General features: G+C 35.8%; 1 protein-coding gene and 1 non-coding gene across 5 annotated transcripts in view; one reads left to right on the forward strand and one right to left on the reverse strand.

Annotated features, from left to right (window-relative positions):
- The window catches only part of LOC5575615, a 984,994-nt gene that overhangs the window by 513,675 nt on the left and 447,227 nt on the right, over positions 1-24,092 (forward strand). For all 4 annotated transcript variants that reach the window (XM_021853786.1, XM_021853785.1, XM_021853788.1 and 1 more), the window contains one exon: positions 17,489-17,823. In XM_021853786.1, coding sequence (XP_021709478.1) covers positions 17,522-17,823 — 302 coding nt within the window. In that variant the 5' untranslated portion in view covers positions 17,489-17,521. The remainder of the gene's footprint in view (positions 1-17,488; positions 17,824-24,092) is intronic.
- Trnap-agg lies at positions 2,786-2,858 on the reverse strand. The gene has a single exon. It is a non-coding gene; the product is annotated as a tRNA-Pro (tRNA).

The following is a 24,092-nucleotide window of genomic DNA, read 5'->3' on the forward strand; positions in this document are numbered from 1 at the left end:
CCAAGGCTTTAACTAGAAGAATTCTACCGTGCGTTTATTTTATTATATACGAGTTATTCAATGTTATTTGGATTTGTTCTGGAACTTCTTTTGAAATTTCTTCAAAAATTGCTCCAACGTTTAATATGATGTTTTCCAGAAATTGTTCAAATGAGTCCTGCAAAAAATCTGCAAATATTTCTTCTAGGATTCTTTAAGAAATTTCAACAAATATTCCTCAATGATCATGCAAAGAACGCTACCTGAAGTTATTTTGAGAATTGGTCCTGAGATTCTTGAAACTATTTACAAAAGATTTCCAAAAGTCTTAAACACTAATTACCGCAAAAATTATTTCAAAAATATCCCAAGAATCTAACGAGTTACCCCTGGGGATCTCGACAACTTTTTAAGAAATCAAGTTATTACTCAAAAATTTATTCCAGAGTTGTACCCGTTTATTTTATCTAGATTTTATCAATAAGGATTAGAATTGGAAACATATTTCTCGAATAATTAAAAAATGTTTTAAAGACATCGAGACTTCCTTCACTGCAGTCCACAAGTTTCCTCCTTGAATTCCTGTCAAAAATATTGTTGAACCTTGGCACAACGACTAAAATCAACTATTAAATAGCTTCTGAATACCCATTTAATATTATTTTTAGGTATTTTCATCAAGTAGTCTATAATGTTTCTATGAAAAATCTTTATCGGAATCCTTAATTTTCCCCTGGCAATGCCTTTAAGGATAACTCCAGCATTTTCTTCAAAAATTGGTCTAAAATTTCCTTCTGAGATTTTTTTACAGAAATTCCTTCAATCACTCCTGTATGATCTTGTTTACAGATTGTTTCAGGTACTTCTCGATTGTCTCTAAAGTGTAAAAGTTTTGATGCAATTGTGAATTACTTGAAACAATCTCTAAGAATTTATTTTTAGATACCATTCCTGGCAGCAGATATCTTTTCAACAGAATCATCAACAACCAACACCCTCGTTTGTCGACAGTGCAATGATGAGACAAAGAAGGAGATGCTCATCATGATGCGGAGCGGAATCACATGGTATTTCTGATGCAATTCACCAACCTAATGTCATCGTAGCAAATGGATCCCTATGACAGAAAAGCGTTAAGCGTTCGGTTTTTATTAGGCAAATTAAAAGTGGTGCTAAAAACAATTGTATTCGTTACTGAACTCCTTTTTTGCGTAAATGTAGAAGAGAAAGAAACTCAAGCTATTGATTACCTCAATGCTAAATCTAGTCTTGCTTTATAGATCCAATATAGGCAGGAAGTTATGCTTGTTGTTTTTCCAGAAATTGGTTCAGAAATCCCTTGAAAAATAACAAAAATAATGTCTGCATGATATTTTGCAAAAAAATATTGCGAATACCGTAGAATGGTGTGAAGTTGATCTTTTTTGAGCGATTTTTGTTCAATAAAATCTGTTGGGAAGCATGTATTATTATCTAAATATTTTTGAAACCTGTGCTGGATAGATGTTTATCGAATTTTCTTAAGGAAATTTTGACAAAAAGTTATTATCATAGCAAAAATAATTTTCATAAATCAACAAGTTATTTTTTTTTATTTAAGGGTGAAATTGATCAATTACTGTGTGAGGTTTCCAAATATAAAGAAACGTGCTATTCACCAAATATGGGGTCCCTGAATCCGAATGAAGTTTCAATAACCTTTTGACTTGTTGATAAATAGGACTTCAATATTGTGAATTACAGAATAACCCACATGAAACACCTACAGTTGTTTTCAGAATAATAGTAGTGAAAGCCGATTTTCATACAAAATGCTCAATTTTGGCATGCTGTAACTTCTTTCCATATGAGCAATCGGCATGAAATTTTGTCAGTGAAATACAAATATAATCAATTTTATTAGCACAAGATTATAAAATTTTCACACTATCGGCTAAAAAGTTAAGCACCAGGTGAAATCACTCAAAATAATAGTAGTTTTAATAATTTAAATATCTGCTGTATTTTGAGTTTTCGATTTTTTCTTTATTTATCGTTTCAACCATTTCCACCCAAGCTATGATTGTATAAACAAACCAATTTTTTACAAAATTGATGCTGAACAAAAATTTACAAAAGAAAAACTACTATTATTTTGAGCGATTTCACCTGGTGCTTAACTTTTTAGCTGGTAGTGCGAAAATTTTCAAATCTTGTGATAATGAAATTGAATATATTTGTAGTTCACTGCCAAAATTTCATGCTGATTGCTCATATAGAAACGAAGTTGCAGCATGCCAAAATTGAGCATTTTGTATGAAAATTGGCTTTCACTACTATTATTCTGAACACAACAGTAAATGTAGCTAATTTTGATTAAAATTGGAAATTATTTTTTAACCTCAATGCATATTTCAAACTGGGCGCAGCAAACAAATCTGGAATATATGAGAAGGTTTATCTGAAAAGTGTATTCATATTGCCTTGGTAATAGTCGATTATTTGGACAATCAGTTCATCAAATTCTAAATACCCTTTTTTTCATTGTATAATTATTTTCAATGTCCACCCGAATCAAGAAAAGTCATATAATCATATAAATTATATGTCAAATTTAACAAAGCATGATACTTGGTTCAATTGACAGAAAAATGTATGACTTTATGTAAAACAAGCAATTTAATACTTGTTTTTAATTGTGAATCGTGGTTAACGGCTAACCAGCCGAGTGGAAGTTTAACAACTACCGAAAAGCTAAACATTACATATAATTTGCAATTGGATTAGATGGACAAATTGATGTGAAGATTTGCGAAAAAGTTACACGTCTTCTCAGTGAGAATCGAACTCACGACTCCCCGATCCCTAGTTGGGGCGCGTTACCACTACGCCATGAGAGGACTCATGAACGCAGAAGTTAACCTGAATTCGATTTCAGCTCAATAATCACGTGGTCCTTTTTCGCAAAGTGCACCTCTTTCAGAAGAATTAGATGCCCATCCAAAACAACGCTTTCTATATATATCCAATGCCTAGTCTGAGAGCGCATTGTTTTTTAGGTATAGGAATAGCACACTACACTAGCCAGCAACTGCGCTGGCTGAGGTATTTAATATATATGAAATCCCGGGATCGCGGTAAATTCTCAAAAACGTGAAAATAAAGCAAATTTGATGGAATTTTCTGTTTTTAAATTATTTGTATTTCATGTCTATTTATTTTATACCAGTAATAATGTTTGGTATGGTTATTTCTCTTTTTTTGTGAGTAATTTATTCATGTTTCTCCAAAAAATATGTTTCCTTCGTTCTAAATGCTGGGATTTAAAACAAGAATGTTTATCACATTAAGCTAAAGTTATTCTTGACGAATCGTATGAAGTTCAAATAATATTTTCCAACATTGAATCAATCTTTTTAAGCACTAGAATAAAAACCAACTAGGTTTTCATGTTGAGAATTGTGGAAACTTTATAAGCCTATTCAACTTCTTATTATCTCTTGAAAACTCCTTCATTTTAACATATAGCATATAATTTTTTTTGGAACAACATATCCTCAAAGAGATAATCATTTTATCAAAAACTATTTGATTGCGAAAAACAACAAATCAGCATTGAAATATAATTAGGGACTAAGTGAGGTCATTGGTTAGAATGAACGAAAATTAAATTATCCCATGGTTTTTGTTTGAAGATAGATGGTCAGCTCTTTTTTTAAATGAAACTACTCGGGAAATACGGAAAATACGGGGATCCCGGGAAACAGAAAATCATTTCCCGGGAATCCAGGGAAATCTCATTTTCCGGGAAAGGTTCCCAGGATTGGAAACTCTAATATATTCCAGTATTCAGTAGAGAGGGAAGGATTCTGACAGAATATCCTGCAAGGAATAGAATTGAAAATTCTCTCAAATTTTCCTACAGGGGTTTCTTAATAAATTTCACCAGAGATTTCTCCAGATATTAACATCAGAAATTTCTACAATAAATCCCCATCAAATTACTCAAGTCATTCCTCCGCTAGAAAATCTTTCAAAAGTTGCACCACAACCCACTAGGGATTACTATATGAAGTATAAGACTTCTTTAAAAAAATCTTTCAAGATTTGTTTCCAGAAAATCCAATAGGGACTACACCAGGATTACTGCTTAAAATATCTTCAGAAAATCCTCCATCTTTCTTTATTCCATTCTTTATCATCCTCTTTCAGAAATTCATAAAGAGAATCCCTTCGAGATTCCTTCAGCAATTTTTTCAAGGATTTCTTCCGGAAATTCTCCAAAAATTTCTTCAAAAATCCTTCAAAAATTCTCCAACAAATTCCTTAATGTATTCCTTTTTCAGGGAATCTTCCTGAAAATTCTTCAGGGATTCCTCCAGAAAATCTTCCAGGAATTCCTCCCTATATTAATTCAAGTGTGATTCCTTCAGAGATTCCACTTGTACCCAATCCTCCAGGGCCTCCTTCTAGAAATATTTCAAATTCCTTCAGAAATTTCTTCAGTGATTCATTCAGAATTTTCTGCGGGAATATCGCCAGGAATTCCATACCTCCATAAGAGATTCCTTCATAAGTTTCACTGAGATTTCAGGCAAAACATTCCAGTTCTCCTTCAGAAAATTTCCAGGAGATTCTTTCATAGATTACTTCAGAAATTTCTTGAGGAATCCCTCCAGAGTTAAACATTAGATATTAATCCAGAACAATCTTTATAGATTTACTACACAGCTTCATCATATTTTAATATAGATCCTCCTCCTGATATTTTTTAAAGAACTCTCCATCAAATTTCTTGACATATTCCTCCAGAAACCCCTCCACATATTCGTCCTAAAATTCCTCTGAGAATTTATCCGGAACATCTTCCTGGCATTTTTCAAGATTTTCTCTAAACAAATCTACAGAGAATTCACTAGAACCTCTTCCAGGAATTCTACTAAGGATTTTTTCAGATATTTATGCACAGGACTCCTTTAATTTTTTTTTCAGAGGTTCCTGTACGATTCATCTAAAGTACACCAAAGATTTTACCGAATTTTCCTAAATATTTCCTTCAGCAGTTCGTCTAGAAATTCATCGTGCAATATCTCTAGAATATGTACAACTAATTCATTCAGGTTATTTTCCATGAACTTCTCTATGTGCTTCATGAATTTAGGAATGAATTACTGCAAGTGTTTTTACAAAAAAATCCACCAGAAATACGTCCAGAAACTCCTCTATCTATTCCTCCAGAGATCGCATCTGAAATTTCAAATATTTCCTTAAGAAATCACCTCAAAGCTTCAATCGGGAATCCTTTATTGATTCCGTCAGTATTCTTTCGGTCAGTAACTAGTTCTAAAATTCTTAAAGGTATTCCTCCAAAAAAAATGTTGTTCAGGGATATCTAAAAGAATTCACATGCATCATCAATAACTAACAAGTAACATTCTAAAAGCTACTTTTCAGCAAAACTTTTCATTGGGTTGCTTCAGAAATTGCTGCAGATATTTCCCCAGGGAATCACGCAGTATTTTTTTCATGATTTTTTCCTTGAAAATATCCAAAAATTACTTCATGATTTTCATCGGGTATTCCTACAGAATATTTTTCAGCGATTACTCCGAAATTATTCCAGGTATTCTCTATGGATTTCTTCTGGAGGTACATTCGGAATTCCTTCTTGGATTTATTTCAAGGATTTCTCCAGATATATCCACCTTCAGGAATTACTCCGGAAATTCATCAAGGGGTTTCAGAGTCTTTCAGGAATTCCTCCAGAGACTCTTCTCGTAATATTTGCAATGATTTCTACAGGAGTTTCTCCAGGTATTCTTCCAGGAAATTCTTTCCAAGTTCTACGACGAATTTATTCAAAAATTTCTTGAAAAATTCTTCCAGTAATTCCTTTTGATATTTTTTATTTAGAATCCTCCAGGTACTTCTGTACGAATGCCTCCTGATTTTTTAATGGTTTCCACTATAAATTTCTCCAACAATTCCTCCAGTACTTACTGCATAGTTTCAGCAAGGAAATCTTCATTTTTTTTTTCAAAGATCCCTGCAGGAATTCTGCCATGTACTCGTTCAGTAGTATTTACAAAATTTTGTTCATGAATTTTTTGAGACGTCTCTACAGAAACATCTTAAAAAAAACTCATCAAGAGATTCCTCCAGGTATGCCACTGCCAGGAATTCCTTAGGATTGTATCAAGGAATTTCAAAGCCTTTCAGAATTTACTTCACACATTATTATACAGATTCCTTGTAAAATACTTGCAAAAATGTCAAAAGCATTTTTTTCAGGTATTTCCCTATGTATTTTTCATGGGATTTTTACAGCGATACTGTAAGAACTTTCCAGAACTTTCCCCCAAAATTCCTTCAGAAAATCATCCAGAAATTCTTTTAGGAAATTCTCCAGCGGTTTTATGAAATTCCTCTATGAACCACTTCGCTTTTTTTTTTCAATTACTCATATTAATTTATTTAAGGATTCCTTTAAGAATTTCTTTAGGTATTTCTTTCGAAATTCCTTCAAAGCTTTTTTTAGGGAATTCCCCCAAAAAACTGAATTTCTGTTAGATTTCATCGCGCGATTGTCCTAGGAATAGGAATTTTGATGAATAGCTACAGTAAGGCCTGAAGAATTACTTGAAGTTATTCTTTGTGGAATCTCTTAAGATACTTCTCTGAAAGAAATTTCTTCAAGAACACGATACGAAATCCCTGAAAATATTCCTAGAGAATTTTCTGAAAGATTTTCTAGATGAATCCCTTGCGGTTTTCATGGAGGAATTTCCAAATGGAATAGGAATCCCAAGAAGAATCGCAGGAAGAAACTCTGAAGGGATCCCAATAATAATTATAAGAGGAATAGCTGGAAAAATTCCTAAAGGAATTCTCAGAGGAACCCCTCTAGGAAATCCTAAAAAAATACTGTAGAACAATTGTACAGATTTCTGAAGTAGTTTGTGGTACGATCTCAGAAGGAATTTCCTGAGAAACCCCGTTATCTTCAGAGAAATTCCTAAATAAAATTCCGCAGGAAGTTTCAGAAGAACCTTGGAAATTATTCCGAAAGGATATCTAAAGAAATTTCTAAATGAAACCCTGGCATTACTTCTGAAAGAATCTGTACAGGATTTTTGAAACTTTTCTTAAACAATTCCTAAAGTAAACCTTAGAGCATTTTTGGAAGAAATCCCTGGAGTAGTTTCTGAAAAAAAGTGGAATTTTTGAATCATTTTTGAGTAATGTTGGCAAATATCTCTGAAAAAATATCTGGAGGAATGCCTTAAAGATTTTCTGAAGCATTCCCTCCAGGATAACGGAGATAGTGTTACAGAAAACCACACTATAGTCGTTTGAGAAATAACAGGACGACTTGAATTGTACTGTGTAGGTGATGGAGTGCTCAAGCAGCTGACTGTAAAGTACTCCATAATTCAAACTTATGCATAGAAATCATCCTCCATACAAGCACCTTCATAAAAAAATGATCCATTTCTGACGCAAATTGAGTTTTTCACTCTGGGTCTCTCCTGAGGGTACAGAGCAAATCGAACTTTGTCATCGTTGCGAATCCGGCGCTCCCAATTCTCAACAATTGCACTTGCACCACACAAGAACGTGGTGCATAACTACTTTTACATCACCATCACAACCCACTGCACTGCATCCGCCCCTGGGACAGGCCTTCTTCTTGCCTGCTTCGCTTCCGGTACGAAACACGGAAATCGAATCCCAGCCCAACCGCAATGACAAATTGTTCCAACGTCAATATCGACCACGACGAGACACGACCCAACCAGAAGCTGGTGGTTGCACCATATTCCAAGAAATGAAAAACGACGAATCTGATTGCAACCCAGTAATGCTGCAGGTCCTCCATGGGTTGGTTGTTTCGGCGGCTTGGAACCATGCGGGAATGCGGGAATTTCCCAATCGGATTGCTTCACAGCGATGGTAAATTTCCGTTCGTTTCTTTTTTCTGCTACTATTGCACCCGGATCGAAACAAGAAAAATGAATTTCTCCTCTCGGTCGTCAAACTAGAACTAGTTTCAGCCATAGGCAGCACTGGTGCATCGAGGTGCACCAACTTTTTTTCCCTATTCCATTATCAGTATCATTTCAAAAACTAAAAAACACTACCATTCTGATTTGGAAAAACTAAACTAAGCTTTTATCAACAACATATTACTTTTGATTTGCAGTAGCAGTTCAGATTTTTTGCAGGTGAGTTGATTTTTTTATTGGGAATGTTTTCGGAATCCTGAGTAGCTTGATTTTCAATTGGACTAGAGAGTCCTAAATTAAAATTGTGCGCTCTTTCAAACTACAGGGTGTCCGCAAATTATCCGAACAGCAAAATATTGGAAAGATAATCTCGCATTGAAAACAATGAAAAATCAATGTCCATGTAACTTTTATAATACATCTATATGTTAACACCAAATACAACTTTAAAAAATTTCGAAATGATTGCTTGTTACTGAGTCAGGCAAATTTAAATTTTTCTGCGACGTTTTTCCTGAGGGCCGCTAATCATACTGGAGATGTGTTATCCCTAAAACTTAAAAGAGATGAATCCAAATGTCCTATTATTATTTGAAGTACTCTACAGGTTAGTGGCTTCTAGTTAGACTGGAAATAGAAAATTGTACGGTTCAAATCCAGGGAGTTCTATGGACATTTCTCTTCCGTCATAAAGCTCGGAAAACATCTCCTTTTAAGACACCGAAATACATTTGGATTGGTTTTGCAATTATTTGAAATCGGAAATGTGTCAAACTTACTTCTTAAGAATATAATAAGCCAATGTTTAAAACCATGCAAGAATATTGAATTTATCATGCTTGATTGTAAAGAGCCATGTCTTCAAAGTTTGTACGGATAATTTGCGGACACCCTGTACATTGCAAGTTGTTGAGCTTTTTCGTATTAAAATTAAATTACCTGCTTAAGAAAATTAGCTTTTGAATGAGTAAAATACAAAAATCACTAGTAAGGCGAGCAAATACCTTTAAACTCCAATATGTGTTGCTTATCTTGACAGATAGGCCTATTTCGTCTGCGACTTACAGACTTCTGCAGTGTCGAGTGCTCAATTTGTAGTTTTAAACGTACTCTAATAATCCCTCCTCTAAATTTAATATAAAAAGTGTAGTTTTGAATGAGCACGATCAAAATTAACCTGATGGGTATAATTTTTAAGCAAGCGCTCGTTAACTAAAAAATACGAAATGTTGGAGATTCTGTCTGGGGAATTCCGGCAACGCAAAACTGTCACTGAACGTTCCTAGTAACGTCAGTGCACTGCTTCTTTCTGCCTCCCAACAAGAAATCCCAGGACTTAAAAATCTGTTCCCTGTTGGTTGCGGTGTGGTACGATGTGGTGTCTGTAAAGTTCAGCTGGATGAATTTTTCATGCACTTCGCCGGAACTCTGCTACTGTTGCTACTGCTACAGGTCCGGTCCATCAGAGGGTTCCCGTCTGGAGAAGAGGGCTCGCCCAACATGCCCCCTGTGGCAAACAAGGGCCATCGACCAAAACGACGATGACACCCGGTGGCACGGTCGTTAAAATATACCTCTCCATAGTTGTCGTCCTGGGTGTGCAGTATAAGACATTTTGACCGAACCTGGATCGAAAAGCTTGTTGGCAGAGGAGTTTTCTGAGACAGTTTCGGTCTTTTTTATCCGATTATACTTAACCGCACGCCACAATAATGGCACCGAATCTTCGACTAAGACGGCGCTGCGGTGGTTCGTGGAAATACAGTTCCGGGGACAGTTGGTTCTTGTGATAGGGCATTAACAACAGCAAAAAAAAGGATACAAAAGGCGCTCTTCCGGCTACAAACTACTACAACACGATGCCCTGTGTCAGGGAGTATTTGCATAATTTGGTTTGTACATGGAAGCATTTCGGGAGGAGATTTTCTGTGACACTGCTATTGAAAGTTTTCATGTTCACGTTTTGTCCTGCTACAAATAGCTTTCTTTACACTAGAATCTTGAATTACGAACTAGATTAAGGGTTCATCCTGGGGCTCTTCCTTATCCGAGTGGTTAGAGTTTGCGGCTACAAAGCAAAGCCATGCTGAAGGTGTCTCGGTTCGATTCCCGGTCGGTCCAGGATCTTTTCGTTGTGGAAATTTCATTGACTTCCCTGGGCATAGAGTATCATCGTACCTGCCACACGATAAACGAATGCGAAAATGGCAACTTTGGCAAATAAAGCTCTCAGTTAATAATTGTGGAGCTGAGAAGCACACTCTGTCCCAGTGGGGACGTAATGCAAAGAAGAAGAAGAAGATCAAGGGCTCATAAATTGAACGAAATTTGAAGATATTTAACAGACTTCAATATTTTTTTGGTTCTTGGGCATATGATTCTTCGTACACAAATTGAGATCTGTTCACTATTTCCATGAACATGAATATCTCGCAACTCGGATTACTAAGAAGTTCGTTATAGTTTGTAAAACCATGTATCGTCTAGATCATCGTTCTTGTAACTTAATATTTTTCTTCATCCAACAAGTTCCTAAAATATGTGCGGAATTAGTTATTTTTTGATGTTTTTTCAATGTGACACTTGCCTTCATCCTTCGATATACCTAAACGGAGTATCATATTAACGATCCCGTTAACGATCAAGATATCCCACAATTGTATTTAGGTCATGAAATTGTTATCAATAGATATATTCTCATAAAATAAACACAGTTCCAGAAAAAAAAAGTTAGTTTTTGTGAGGATCCAAACAAATTCTTGAAATTGTGCCGTCGATATCTGACAGCTCCACAGATTTGATTCTACATTCAGTTAAGAAAAAAAATTGTGTAAGTTGATCCTTAGTGAACTGCAAAAATAAATAAATCTCGCGTTTAGTATCATACAGGCGTATCTGCAGTGATCGATTTTTCTTCGTCTACTTTCTCTTTTGATTAGTACACGAAGTTCAATCGATTTTCCGAGCTTTTTACAATCATGAAGGACGATGAGTACTTTCTACTGAATCAAATATAAAAGTCGCAAACCTTCGCCGGGCCTAGTATATAGAGAAAAAAATAAATAAAAACTGACGTTTACTACAAAGGGTACAGAAAAAAACTAAAAGTCTAACTTTGCCAATGCATACCTCCGTCGTTTTCAAAGCGATTTTTATTTTTTTTTTTTTGCGTCTTTAGAATCAGGAACTATTCAAGATCAAAATCTACTTAAAAGTTATTCAAAAAGATAGTATACCCACGGTTATTGATTAATGTTTAAAGTGACAAACTATGGTCCACTTGAAAAAATAAAATTCCAGAATTGGGATTCATTCACCATTAAAACAATCAAACAATCTTTGCATTGCAATTTTTGATTGCACTCAAAATTTTTTTCACTTCAAAAATGTCGAAAATCCTTTTTTTACATAAATTTGATTTTAGAAGCCCAGCCAAAGTGCTGGAGCAGAAATAGAAATTTTTCGATTTCATTCAACTTTATTTTTCAAAACTGTTTGACTTTGAAGAAACATTCAAAGCGATAACTGGTGGTTTTCTCTACTGGAACATAATTGCTGAAGTCTAGTGAATATGTTTGTGCAGGAATATAAAATTTTTATTGCACTTCAAATTTAATTTGATTTCAAAACTATAAAACTCTCTTTTTTTTAATTTTTACCAGAAAATGAAAAATTAGAACAAAGACATGTAACTTTTTCATACAGTTTTCAGAAGTATAGTGAACATTTCTGGGTACAAAAAGATAGTTTTTTTTTAATACTCAAGTTTATTTTACAATATTTTATTTATATTACGAAAACTGTATGCCTTTAAATCAAAATTAAATTCGATTGCTTGCAAATTTGTTTACATCAGCAAAAAATTATTTGTCTTTTACAAATAATTTTAAGTCGATAATACAACTCGTCATCACTTTGAGTTTTGATTTATTCACGGTCGTACGATTAAATACTTGATAGGTCCTGAACACTTGCAATGAAATTTGTTGTTTAATAAAGACCAGCATTTATAAACAAAGAACGATTACATATTGAAAGAATAAGAATCTCATTAATGCTTAATATTTCAAAAATTGAGCAATGAAAGTAACCTCGTAATCATTTTACCAATGATGATATGTTGAAAGAATAATAAATTCAACAGATTTTAAGCATTAAAAAGAGAATTATTCCAATGCGGTTCAAATTCAAAACAGCTTATGAATACGATAAACATGGTAAGACTAATTCTATAGCATTTGTCACAATTACATTTGTACTTCTCCAAAATTTTGTAAAATAAAAATTTCGTCTCCAATCTAAAACCAGCTGAAGAATACAAACATTGATAAGAATAATTTATCCTATATAAACACTTTTACGTATACAAACTATATAAACACTAGTATAGTACGTTTAAACCAATAGGTGATAAATATCATTTAGAGAGATTTGGTATTTAAGTCTGATGAGATGTTTAAAAATAACTAAGGATCCAATATTGTGCAGACATTCTAGTTCAGTTTTATATCTGTTGAACCAAACGATTTTTCAATCGACCATTCGACCAAATATCCATTCTACCGAATGTCCTAAATAAAGCCAAAATCGAGTGTTGCAACCTCACATGGAAAAGGACCTTGTGATGGTATCGGTGCAAAATTAAGCAAATGGCTAGAGATGCTAGTATTAGAAAGTCAGCAGAAATAAATAACGCCAAACAATTTTTCGACTGGGCCGTGTCGCAAAAGGTGAAAGGCCAATTTAAAATAGATTGGGAATTTATCTATACAACTAAAAATGACTATTCAGAGGCTGAAAAATTTCTTCAGGAAAGATTTTCTAACCTTGTTCCAATTCCTGGAACAAAAAAATATCATTCATTTATACCAAAAGACGAACGAAGCATTTTTGCTAGTGAATTCTCAGATGCACATGAAAACCAAGAAAATACAGCATGCTTTGTTCTTAATAATACAACGAAACGAAAATCTTCTGGTGTAAGCAACCAAAGACAATCTTCCCGGTTGAAAAAATAGATAGTATTAAGATGAAAATGTAAGTTATGTACTGAATAATTGAATAAATAAAATTAAAAAAATAAATAATGATAATCTTATTTGTTCCATAGAAAAGAAAGAATCCCTTTTCAATGTAATTAAAAATTGAGGCAGAAACAGTTTTTTTTTCAGCTTTTCTTAGCGGTGTAATTTTTCATGAAAAATATCATTCATTCCGACTTATACTTCATTAAAACCAATCCTATATCTTTTTTTCAGATGTTTTAGAAAATGTGCAATTGCTTCGATAAAAAATCTTTGTTTTTCCGATGCTTCGATTGAAATAAGGGTTCTCAAAGAAAAGGCTTATATGGTCATTTTCCACAAAATTGGCCATAACTCGAAAACGAAAATAAGTATATTTCAAAAATGTCAGCGTTTGAAGCTTATGAAATTACCTTCTCAAAAATATATTTTTGAAAGTTTTCCACTAATTGGAACATAGTTTTTCCGGCTTTTCTTTAAGAATTTTCTCAACGGTGGAAAATTTTGTGGAAAACTGTTTCCAGTTAGTATTTTTTTTTATTCCTGAGAAAATTTGCTTTCATTTTAATAAAAAAAAACATTGTTTCTACGATGTTTCTTTCTTGAGTTATGGTATTTCAAAGTAAGTAGTGTCAGAGGAAAACAAAATAATTCCAACTGAGTTTTCCGGGAAAATAAGCGACCCTGAATTCTTCTCAATTTTTTGTTATTCATATATTGATGAGCCCTGCCTGTGGAAAAAGTTTCATGAAAATCTGAGACCCTTTGGCCCACTTTGTACGGAAATAAAAAAAAAATCCCCAATACTATAAACATACCCTTTCAAATTTTTTTTAGAAAGTCTCCCTTTCCTTCCTCAATGATTAGTGTAAATTTTGAATGTTTATTATGGGGCAACGAAGTGTAATCGCCCATCTCGTTGCGTAGAAAATTTTTTGCCAGAATTTTTTATTTGATCGCAGGCAATTTCTTGATCATTTCTATCGAAGAAATTTGTATTTGTTTTTAGAGGAATAGCATACTAAGCATTATTTTTGAAGTGGTACACCTACAGGTTGTTTTATGCTAAACGTCCATTATGTCTAACGTATATTATACCAAACGTCTCTTATGCCTAATTGTGCCTTACATCTTTATGCCAAACTTCTTTATCCCTAATCAGTGTTGACCAGACTCATTTCCCAGAAATTCGAACTGTGAAGCCATGAACTGTTATAACTGTGCGTTGTATTCCTGAGATGGAGGGGGAGGTGGTTGGGCTTGAGTGTTGCACATGGGATCCGACAGTTTCGATCTCGGTGGGCCGCAATTCAAGTTTCGGTGAAATGATTCGCACTCACTCACTCACTCATTTCATTTCACCGAAACTTGAATTGTGGCTCTCTGGGATCAAAATTGATCGATTTTGTGTGCAGTACTCAAGCTTAACCATCTGCTTTTCTATCTTAGGAGGATAGAGCATGGTTGTAGTAGTTCGTGGCTTCATTTGGCTAATGAGGTATACTCGACATCACCATGATTTCTGGTTTACGAAACAGTTCGAAACAAACAGGATTTTAAATAGTTTTAAGTAAATGAAAATTTTGGTGTTTTCCAAAATTTATATTTCGACTCAAACATATTCACTAGACTTCTATAATAAAATTTATGTTGAAGCAAGAAATAAATGTCATCGCTTCTAGTTTGGATTAATAAGCAAATAATTTAAAATGATGAGCTTCGAATTACAGACTAACAAGTTCAAAAACTAAGGCTTTTTGTAGTTTATTACACAAAAGACATTTTGAGAGTATTCAAAATTTTCTCTTTCTGATCTAATATGTTCTTGTACCATCAAATTCATTACCTACCAAAAGTACAGCTCATTGCTTTGAAACTTGATATATGGGCAAACAGTTGTAAAATTAAGTTTTTTCGTTGTTATTTTAGTGAATAAAATTTTCATTATATTCAAAAATTGTATATAGGGAAGGCCACCCTATAAATATTGTTCAAACATTCATCAAAATACATTTAATTATTGTCAATACGTTTAACGCAAGCATTCAATCCATGCTCAGTAGGAAAAAATATAAAAACTAATCAGAACCTTTGTTTGTGTATTAAAATTGGGGTGGCGAATACTGGACCACTTGCACCAGTATTCGCCACGTTTTCTAATTTCGATTCCTGGATTCGCCACCTACGTTGATTTTTTATGGAGGGTGGCGAATCAGGAACACCAGGGCGAAACAAGGTACCAAAGAGCAAAAATTTTATAAAATATTATTTTTTTCTATTATTTTCTGAACAAATTTTTTGGTTTCTGAGAATGTTTCCATATCATCTTAAAGCAATTTGGCGAGCACGAAACAATAGGCAACCATACTGCCGTGAATCGCAAGTCAGTCCCATCTGCATTTTCGTCAAAATTGAGATGAGTTCAGTTTTCAACATATCTTCCAATGCTCTATCAGCTGCATACAGCAGGTATACATTGGTCGTAAAAAAATCAGGGTTTTAATTTTGTTTTTGGAAAATGAATCGTCTAGATGTGGAAATATTGATCCGAGATATTCGGCAAAGTTGAAGCATGGGTTGAGAACATTCCAAAATAGCCGTTCAAGTTTTCATATTTTGGTGTTAAATGGTAACATTGCTCGATTGTTATCAAAAGAGCCAATTAGGGAGCCGGATCCTATTCTTGGCACTTTTGATCCACTTCGGCAGTGAGGTTTTTTGAAAGCTACAGTGCTCATATTTGGCCTCAACATGCGTCGTACTGACGTGCTTCTTATTGCAAAGCTTCAGACAATTCGGTGGAGAAAAACCCCCCATGCCAAAGTGAATCATGGAAGTGCCCAAGTGGCTTTGCACCCTATATGGGGGTGTGATATGCAAATACCAATTAATTTTAAAGGTAACAATACCAAATGTTCACCAAAGTTGAAAGAAGTCATACAGTCGGCCGAAGCACAAATATTCATGTGGCTGGCAACACTATTTAAGAACAATATAGAAAAGATCAAAACCATAAAACTTGAGCGGAATAGAAAGATAGAATGCTTAGCAACATAGCAATGCTCGTGAATTGTAATCCAGTTTTTCATGAAGGTTTCAAAATTTTGTCGTGGCTGGCAACACTGCTCAAGTAAAATTCCACCAATTTTTTCCAGGTTTTTCCACAAGGCGGCGCTAGTGAGCAGAATCTCTTGTTTTGCGGATATATCAGGATTCTGGCCACTTAAAAAGATGGCCTCTTCAGCAAAATTGTTCTGTAGCTCATTAGCTATCATTATTTCAGTCAAGAGATTCGAGATTTTTCCACCAGGCACCGCTAGTGAGCACGTTTTTTTGCTTCGCGGATATCTCAGCATCACTTAGTGGTAAAACCTCAAATTTCTCTGGTAGAATAATTATAGATCTTGAGCTACTGATAAGCTTTGACGAAAACACCATCTTCCTAAGTTCTCAGGATTCTGAGATATTTGTTGAACAAAAGTTTCATGCTCATTAGCGCCTCCTGATGGAAAACTCTCTAATTTCATTTATCAAACAATTATATTCCTTGAGTTACTGAACAAATTTGCCGAAGACGCCATCTTTCTAAGTGGTCGGGATCCTGAGATATCAGAAAAACAAAATGTTGATGCTCACTAGCGCTGCCTGGTGACATAATTCCACATTTCAATGACCACCACATGTTAGCCCTTAATCTACTGAACAATTGTGCTGAACATCACGACCCTCTATTTTGAATACCTGTTAAGGTATTGATCATTTATAAAAACGGTCTTCAACCTGAATTTCTGTAGTAAAAAAGTGGTCGTAAAAAAGAACCATCGTAAAAAGAACGGTCGTAAAAAGAGGTTGGAGTGTACTTATAACTTTTGTTGTTAATTAGTGAGAGCATGTACTGAATTAGTAAACTTGCAATATACATACCACTTTGTAGATCGGAAGACCATTATTCCAGAAACTTCTTGGATTGCTTAGAACATCTTTTGAATATAACACAACCAAAGCCATATCTAGAGAGGCAAAAATGTTTGCGCCTAAGCCGTCAATTTTAGATATATTGTGTCCTCGGGAAAGTTTCTCGATGGTTTTAAGACATTTTTTCAGGCGTCAACTTTTTTGTCTTCCTAGATATAGCTTGAGATCAACGTGCAGTGTCATTGAGCTCTCAAATCTACGGAACAATGTCCGACTAAGTGTTATGTCTTGTCTCGCTTCGCGTTTCGTGAAAGAAGGATATGTCTGAAATAAATTACAATTCAAAAGGATAAAAACAACACGATTTTTTGTTTCGATAAAATTTTCATTCCCTTTTTTCTTGAGTCATCTCAACCTTAGTTACGAAATTCATTAAAAAAAAAAAATATTTAAACTGTATACACGATAAAAGACAACGTAAAACAAGGTTTTAGTGTACATGTAGCTTCTATCATGTTTTGCTCTTCTGTAAACGAGAAAAAACCTAATCTTTGTTGACCTTCCGTTCTCTCTCCTCTTTCACAGATTTCACACGACGTTGCCATTGAGTGAGTTACGATGCTTCTACAGCCTGAGCCTACGCTCAGTGCTGACCAGCCATCCCAGCAGCAGCCTCAACCACCCTCGCAACTTCCTCTTCCTCCTCCAACGACGACGACGACAACTTCGACTGCTCAGCAGGTTCAACTTCCGGTGAATTTGCTCTCCAGTCAGCAGCCCTCGTCGCTGACTTCGTCGTCCAGTGCGTCGTCAACGCCTCCGATTCGGGACCCCAGTCGGTATCTGGAATCGCTGCAGGAAACGCTGAAGGAGGGCTGGACGGTTCACACGGCCAAGGATGGACGGCTGTACTATTGCAAGTGAGTAGAATCTCTGAATAAATTTAATCGAAATCTCTCAAGTAATTCGTAAGCAAAGGAACTATTAGTGAAATTTGAATTGAAATTTGTTCTGTTGATCCAGAAAATAAACTTTTGAGAAATTATTTAGTAGAAATTGCGATGTTTTACATTGTTTGATTCATCATGAATCATGTCAATGGGGGATCCCGGGATTTTTTCGGATCCGGGAAACAAGACCCTCTACTCTGAACCATAATGATGGTATGAATAATTCCTATAGAAGCCATTTTCGAATTATATCGAATTTAATGCAAAAAAAATATTATTTAAATATTATAATAGGTCATTTTCAAACATGTCACGTGTTGGTAGTAGAGTAGTGAAAAAGTGCTTGAACCGTTAGTAGTATTTGATCTATTGATCGTGTCGCTTGCTCCTGCGTGAGTGAGTGACGAATACTTGTTCGGCGTACAATGCAATTATTGAATTATTTCGCGAATCCGGTTAGGCATAATTATATCATGGATCGCATCACCAAACATTGATGACTCCCAGGTCTCTACCTTATCCAACTAACCCAAAATCCTTTCCATGACAACTGTGGAGATGCAGAGGTGATCTCGGTCTCTGGTAACAACGATTGTCGAACTAACATTCCTTCCCTTCCCCGATGACCGTAAGGACGTGGCCGGCGCCCTTATTGACTTATAAAATTTGAGCTCTCGATTTGTGCACATTGAGAATGGTAAGCTAATCCCTAGCCCCGTTCATTAAATCTCTGTGCAACTTCGATTGTTCTGGTCAATCACGGAGTAGCAACTACGAATTGTACGGTCATCTATGCTTATGCTTATGCTTATGCTATTAAAATAGGCCATTTTTATTTGTTATTCTTGATTCGCCATAAACGAAAATAAGTAAGTGGATAGAAATATGGTCCTTACTCTGAAAAACGTATTATTATTGATGGAGAATAACTAACGAAAATGGCCTTTTTAAATATTGAAACCATATTTTCTGCATTAAACTCGATATAATTCGAAAATGGCTACTTCTAGTTAAATTATTCATACTGTCTTCATGGTCTTCATTTCAAGATTCTTATTGTATCATCAAGAACGTATTCATTTTGACAAAAAAAAAAACATATTTTTATAATCGATCAAACATTGTTCGTAGAAAAACTTTTAAATTAAAAATTTCTCCATCATAAAACTTTGTCCCAAGCATCTGTTTACTATCTGAAAATTTGAAAAATATTAAAAACTAGTGGTCCCGGCAAACTTCGTCTTGCCATCAAGTTGGCTGTTGAAAAATGTCATAGAACCTCCCATACAAAATAACATATAAGTACTCCCACGTTTTACCAAATTTACCGAAAACTCCCTTAAACTTTTTCGTTACACGAACACGTGGGAACCCTTCAAGAAGACAACAGTGAAAGAATTGTGCAAATCGGTTGTCCCGTTTTGAAACCATTTCGTGACATACAAACACCACTCCATTTTTATTTATATAGATAGAAAGATTAGGTTTTCGTGTTATTTAAAATTTAAATTTTTTAATTTGAGTTTTTCATTAAAAAACATTAAATATTTTTTCAGTGTGTATTTTTTCTCTTGCAGGCCAAACGGTACACTACAACTTATTCATAGAACATTTTTCTCTAAAATCAACAGTTTCGGAAGAATTTTTCAAATAAGTTGCATGCAAAAATTTATAGGCTATTTTCAAAAGTTATTCTCGAATCGAAATGTTCGATTTTGCTATGGAAAACACATATTGTGTCATACCAAAAACATGTGCAAAATTTAATGCTAATCGAAGATGATCGAGTTTTGTGACTGACCGATTTGACATGGAATTCGTCATAATACATATTAAAAGATACATACCTTTTCCCCTAGTTGTATAGTTGCAAAAAAAACTTAGAATTGTTTGGCACAATAAGTAACAACGTTGTCTTCACGGACTAATAAAGAACCATTTTGACTCAAGTTTCATGAACCAAATTATTTTTGCAATCGAATATGTTGCACATCCTAAATCTTCCATAATAACAGAGGCTTTTTCCTGTGATCATGGAGATGCAGAGGTACACTTGATCTCCAATAATGACGGACATCACACTAAAATTTCTGCAATTTCTCAAAAACCGTAACATGAAAACACAACAAGCATGTACTATTTTATATTTACAAATTCTTTGAATCGTTCGTCACCAGTGGTGTTGACATATTTGAAATTTAGTCTTATATGCCAAAAAGAAACTTTTTAATTGAGGTTACATGAATCGCATCGTTTACCAAGGAGAATCCAGATTGTGGAGCTTTTAAATCCTCCTCACTAGCAAAAACTCCTTCCCGTGACAACCATGAAGATGCAGAGGTATACTCGGTCTTAAGTAACAATGGATGTCACACTTACATTCCTTCCCTTCCCAGATGACCGTGAGGACGTGGCCGGCGCCGTTCCAGTGTGTATTTTGAAAAACGTCATAACTTTGAGTGAAAATTTAGTAAACAAAATTCAAAAAATGTTCTCATAAAAATAGCTACGAAGTAAATTTAACTCATTGTCTTTCGAATGCGCCATAAAGAGCTTCAATTAGACTTGAAATCGCAATTGTATGGATAAAACACAATTTCTATATGTTTTTGAGAGGGTGAACCCAAACTTATGCACAGGAGTGTAAAGATGGCGCAAGCGACTTATAGTAATTTTTAGGGATATATTAAGGAAATAACTTTGTTATTTGTTATTCACTTTTGGTACTTCATATATTAATTTCTTCAAAAAAAAAATTCGCGTGGCACTATAGGGGACTGTCCACTAAGGGAGCACCGACCCTAGTTTGACAAACAATTTGGCTTATATATTATTGTAAGTGTTCAATGACAACTTCCACAGTTATTAGCTGCGAGCTTTCTTTGCCAAAGTTGGCATTTTCGCATTCGTATATCGTGGAGCAGGTACGATGATACTCTATGCCCAGGGAAGACAAGGAAATTTCCATACCGAAAAGATCTGGGACCGACGGGGAATCGAACCCGAAGATAATATAATATATAATATTGGTTGAAAAAAAAAAACAAAGTTATGAAGACTTTACTGAAGGTAACATTTTATAACTTTAAAATTTATCTTCAAATCGCTTGTGACACCTCGAAATCTGAATATTTTTGGCAAAAACTTTTAGATTCCACTTTTCATGTGATTTGAATTCAGAAGAGCAGACTGTGGACACGATCCATAATTTCATCCCGTTTATCCGCCTGCATTCATACAACACACATGACATTTATCGTTCGTGGAAGATAACGAGCCATGAACGAAAACAACACAGACACACACCACCCAATGTTTGGCGCCGGTCACTGTGTGTCAACACTTGTAACATTCGCTGACACATTCTCATTTTGATCAAGGGACAGAGGCGAATATTATCCATTTTTTGTACTATATTTAAAACCAAAGGGGTTTTTGATGATCCAATAGATTATAATTAGGTTGTCAAAGGCTGCATTACCAGAAAATATGAAAGTTATTATCAATTTTTGGCAAAACTTGAAACATCCGAATGGCTCGATACTGTTGTAGTCTGTGAGAGTTGCTGCGTTCAATCTCGCGCCACGTAAGAAACGAGAGAGTGAATGTTTACATCCATAGGGCACTTCGATTGGGATGTGCCATGAACTGTTATGGTTTACGAAGAAGAAAAGAAAAAGACACGGACACCATCTTCAGCCATTTAGCTGCACAGACTGTAACTTAACACTAGGCAACGGACAAGCATGCTCCAGTGGCACAGCAGAGAAACATTCCTGACGAAAAGTTTCAATGGCTGCAGCGGGAATCGAACCCACACCCCATGACACGATGCGCTTAAATGCCTGGTGACACTAACCACGGCCACGAGGCCCACGAACTGTTACACTCTCGGCATATTCGGATCACAATCCAAACACTGCAGAAGAGCAAACGAATTTTTGGGAACTTTCGAAAAATAAGCCGCACCTTCTATTCACTTATCAATACCATGATATGCTCACTGCAGTGCTATCAAAAATGAAATAACCATTTTTAGTCATAAATCTATGAATTTTTGTCAGGAATCTGCAAAGTATATTGCAACAGTGATTTTGAAACGCTTATAGCATACATTTTAAAAGACGATTTCGGAATCAACAATTTCAGTTACGATAATCAGTTACGATAGGATCAGGAAATTTCAGTTACGATAAGATCCTGAACCGACCGGGAATCGAACCGATACACCTTGAGCATGGCTTTGCTTTGTAGCCGCGGAATCTAACCACTCGGTTAACAAAGGCCCATTATTATTAGAAATATCTCTAACAGAAATTTCGCTAAGTCGCACATTTATTTTGGCGCACTTTGAAGGTAGGCGCCTTTGGCGGGACTCGCACGATACGACACTGCCACTTGTAAGTACCTTTCTGATAACTTTTTCACATGAATGGCACTGCTGCTCGCTGTGTACAACGAAGTAGTAATTTAAAATCAATTCTTTCGAAATGACTCACAATTTCTCCTTCCAACTGAGCTGCCATTACCTTCATCCACTCATAAATCATCCATTCGTTACAATAATGGTCCGGAATCGAGAGCAGCAAGAAGAAAATTCCTCCATATTCCGCGTCGTAGAACCTGCATTTCGACGGAGCAAACGATGCGATGTGCCAAACAAATCTAATTTAGCAAATTCCAGCAATTGGATTCCATTTCGTTTGCAAAAATGTTTTCCCAGCTGGTGCAGTCAAAGTGAGTCAAGTCCTCTCCCTCGGTCGTCTGCCAGCTGCGAATGCATGTCGGAATGCCGGGCGTTTGGTTGCGAAGGAGGAAATGTTGGGCACAAAGTTAGTTGATTTTCCGCTTGTTGGAACAGAGTCAGTGGGTTTACATGAGAGCTCGAAAGGATTGCGATGAAAATTATGCTGGTAAGATGGGGTAAAAATGAAATATTCTAGATGTACCAATTTTGAATACGGAGAACATTTTAAATCGGTTTATGTAAATAAAATTTAATTGCAACGGGCTGAGGAATGAACGTTCCGTGAAGAATGATCTAAAAATTTTAACGTTACATTTCTTTTATTAACTCTAAGGCAAAAGTAATTCCCCGAGAAATTTCTTTGATTTTTTAATGTGATTTTCGGTAGATTATTTTTGAAGCATTTTCAGAAGGAAAACAAGAGACGCTACTCTTGAAACATAGCATGAGCATGAGCATGATTGACCACCAGTCTAACTTAAGCTGCCTCGCGTTTCAGGCGGGTGTATAGGTCTGCCACCTCTTCAAATGTTCGGCCGACAATATTCATATCATCCGCGTAGCAAACAAGTTGACTAGATCTCGTGAAAATTGTACACTAGCTGTTGAACTCGGCTCTCCGCATAACACCTTCTGGCGCAATATTGAACAACAGGCACGAAAGTCCCCGGTGGGATCCAAACGAACTGGAATGTTCGCCTGAAACCTTCACACAATTTTGTACACCTTATCAGTCTCGTAAGCTTATTTTGTCGCTCTTATCAGTCTCGTAAGCTCCCCGGGAAGCTGTTCTCGTCCATGATTTTCCATAGCTCTACGCGGTAAATACTATCGTATGCCGCCTTGAAATCGATGAAAATTTGATGCGTTGGGACCTGGTTTTCACGACATTTTTGAAGGATTTGTCGTACAGTGAAGATCTGGTCCGTTGTCGATCGGCCGTCAACGAAGCCGGCTTGATAACTTCCCACGAACTCGTTTACTACAGGTGACAGACGACGAAAGATGATGTGGGATAATATCTTGTAGGCCGCATTTAGAATGGTGATCGCTCGAAAGTTCTCACAATCTAACTTGTCGTCTTTCTTGTAGATGGGGCATATTACCCCTTCCTTTCACCCCTCCGGTAGCTGTTCTGTTTCCCAGATTGTGCCTATCAACCGGTGCAGACAAATGGCCAGCCTCTCCGGGCCCATCTTTATGAGTTCAGCTCCGATACCATCCTTACCAACAGCTTTATTGTTCTTGAGCTGATGAATGGCATCCTTAACCTTAACCTTAACCTAAAGTGAGGGCTGGTTGGTTTCCATCGCCCGCAGTACTGACGAAGGCATTTCCTCCGTTGTCCTGTTCTTCATTGCCTGTGCTCTCAGCGCCATTCAGGTGTTCGTCAAAGTGCTGCTTCCACCTTTCGATCACCTCACGCTCGTCCGTCATAATGCTCCCATCCTTATCCCTGCACATCTCGGCTCGTGGCACGAAGCCGTTGCGG

The sequence above is a fragment of the Aedes aegypti genome, chromosome 3, assembly GCF_002204515.2.
Source record: "Aedes aegypti strain LVP_AGWG chromosome 3, AaegL5.0 Primary Assembly, whole genome shotgun sequence".
NCBI classification, from domain to species: Eukaryota; Metazoa; Arthropoda; class Insecta; order Diptera; family Culicidae; genus Aedes; species Aedes aegypti.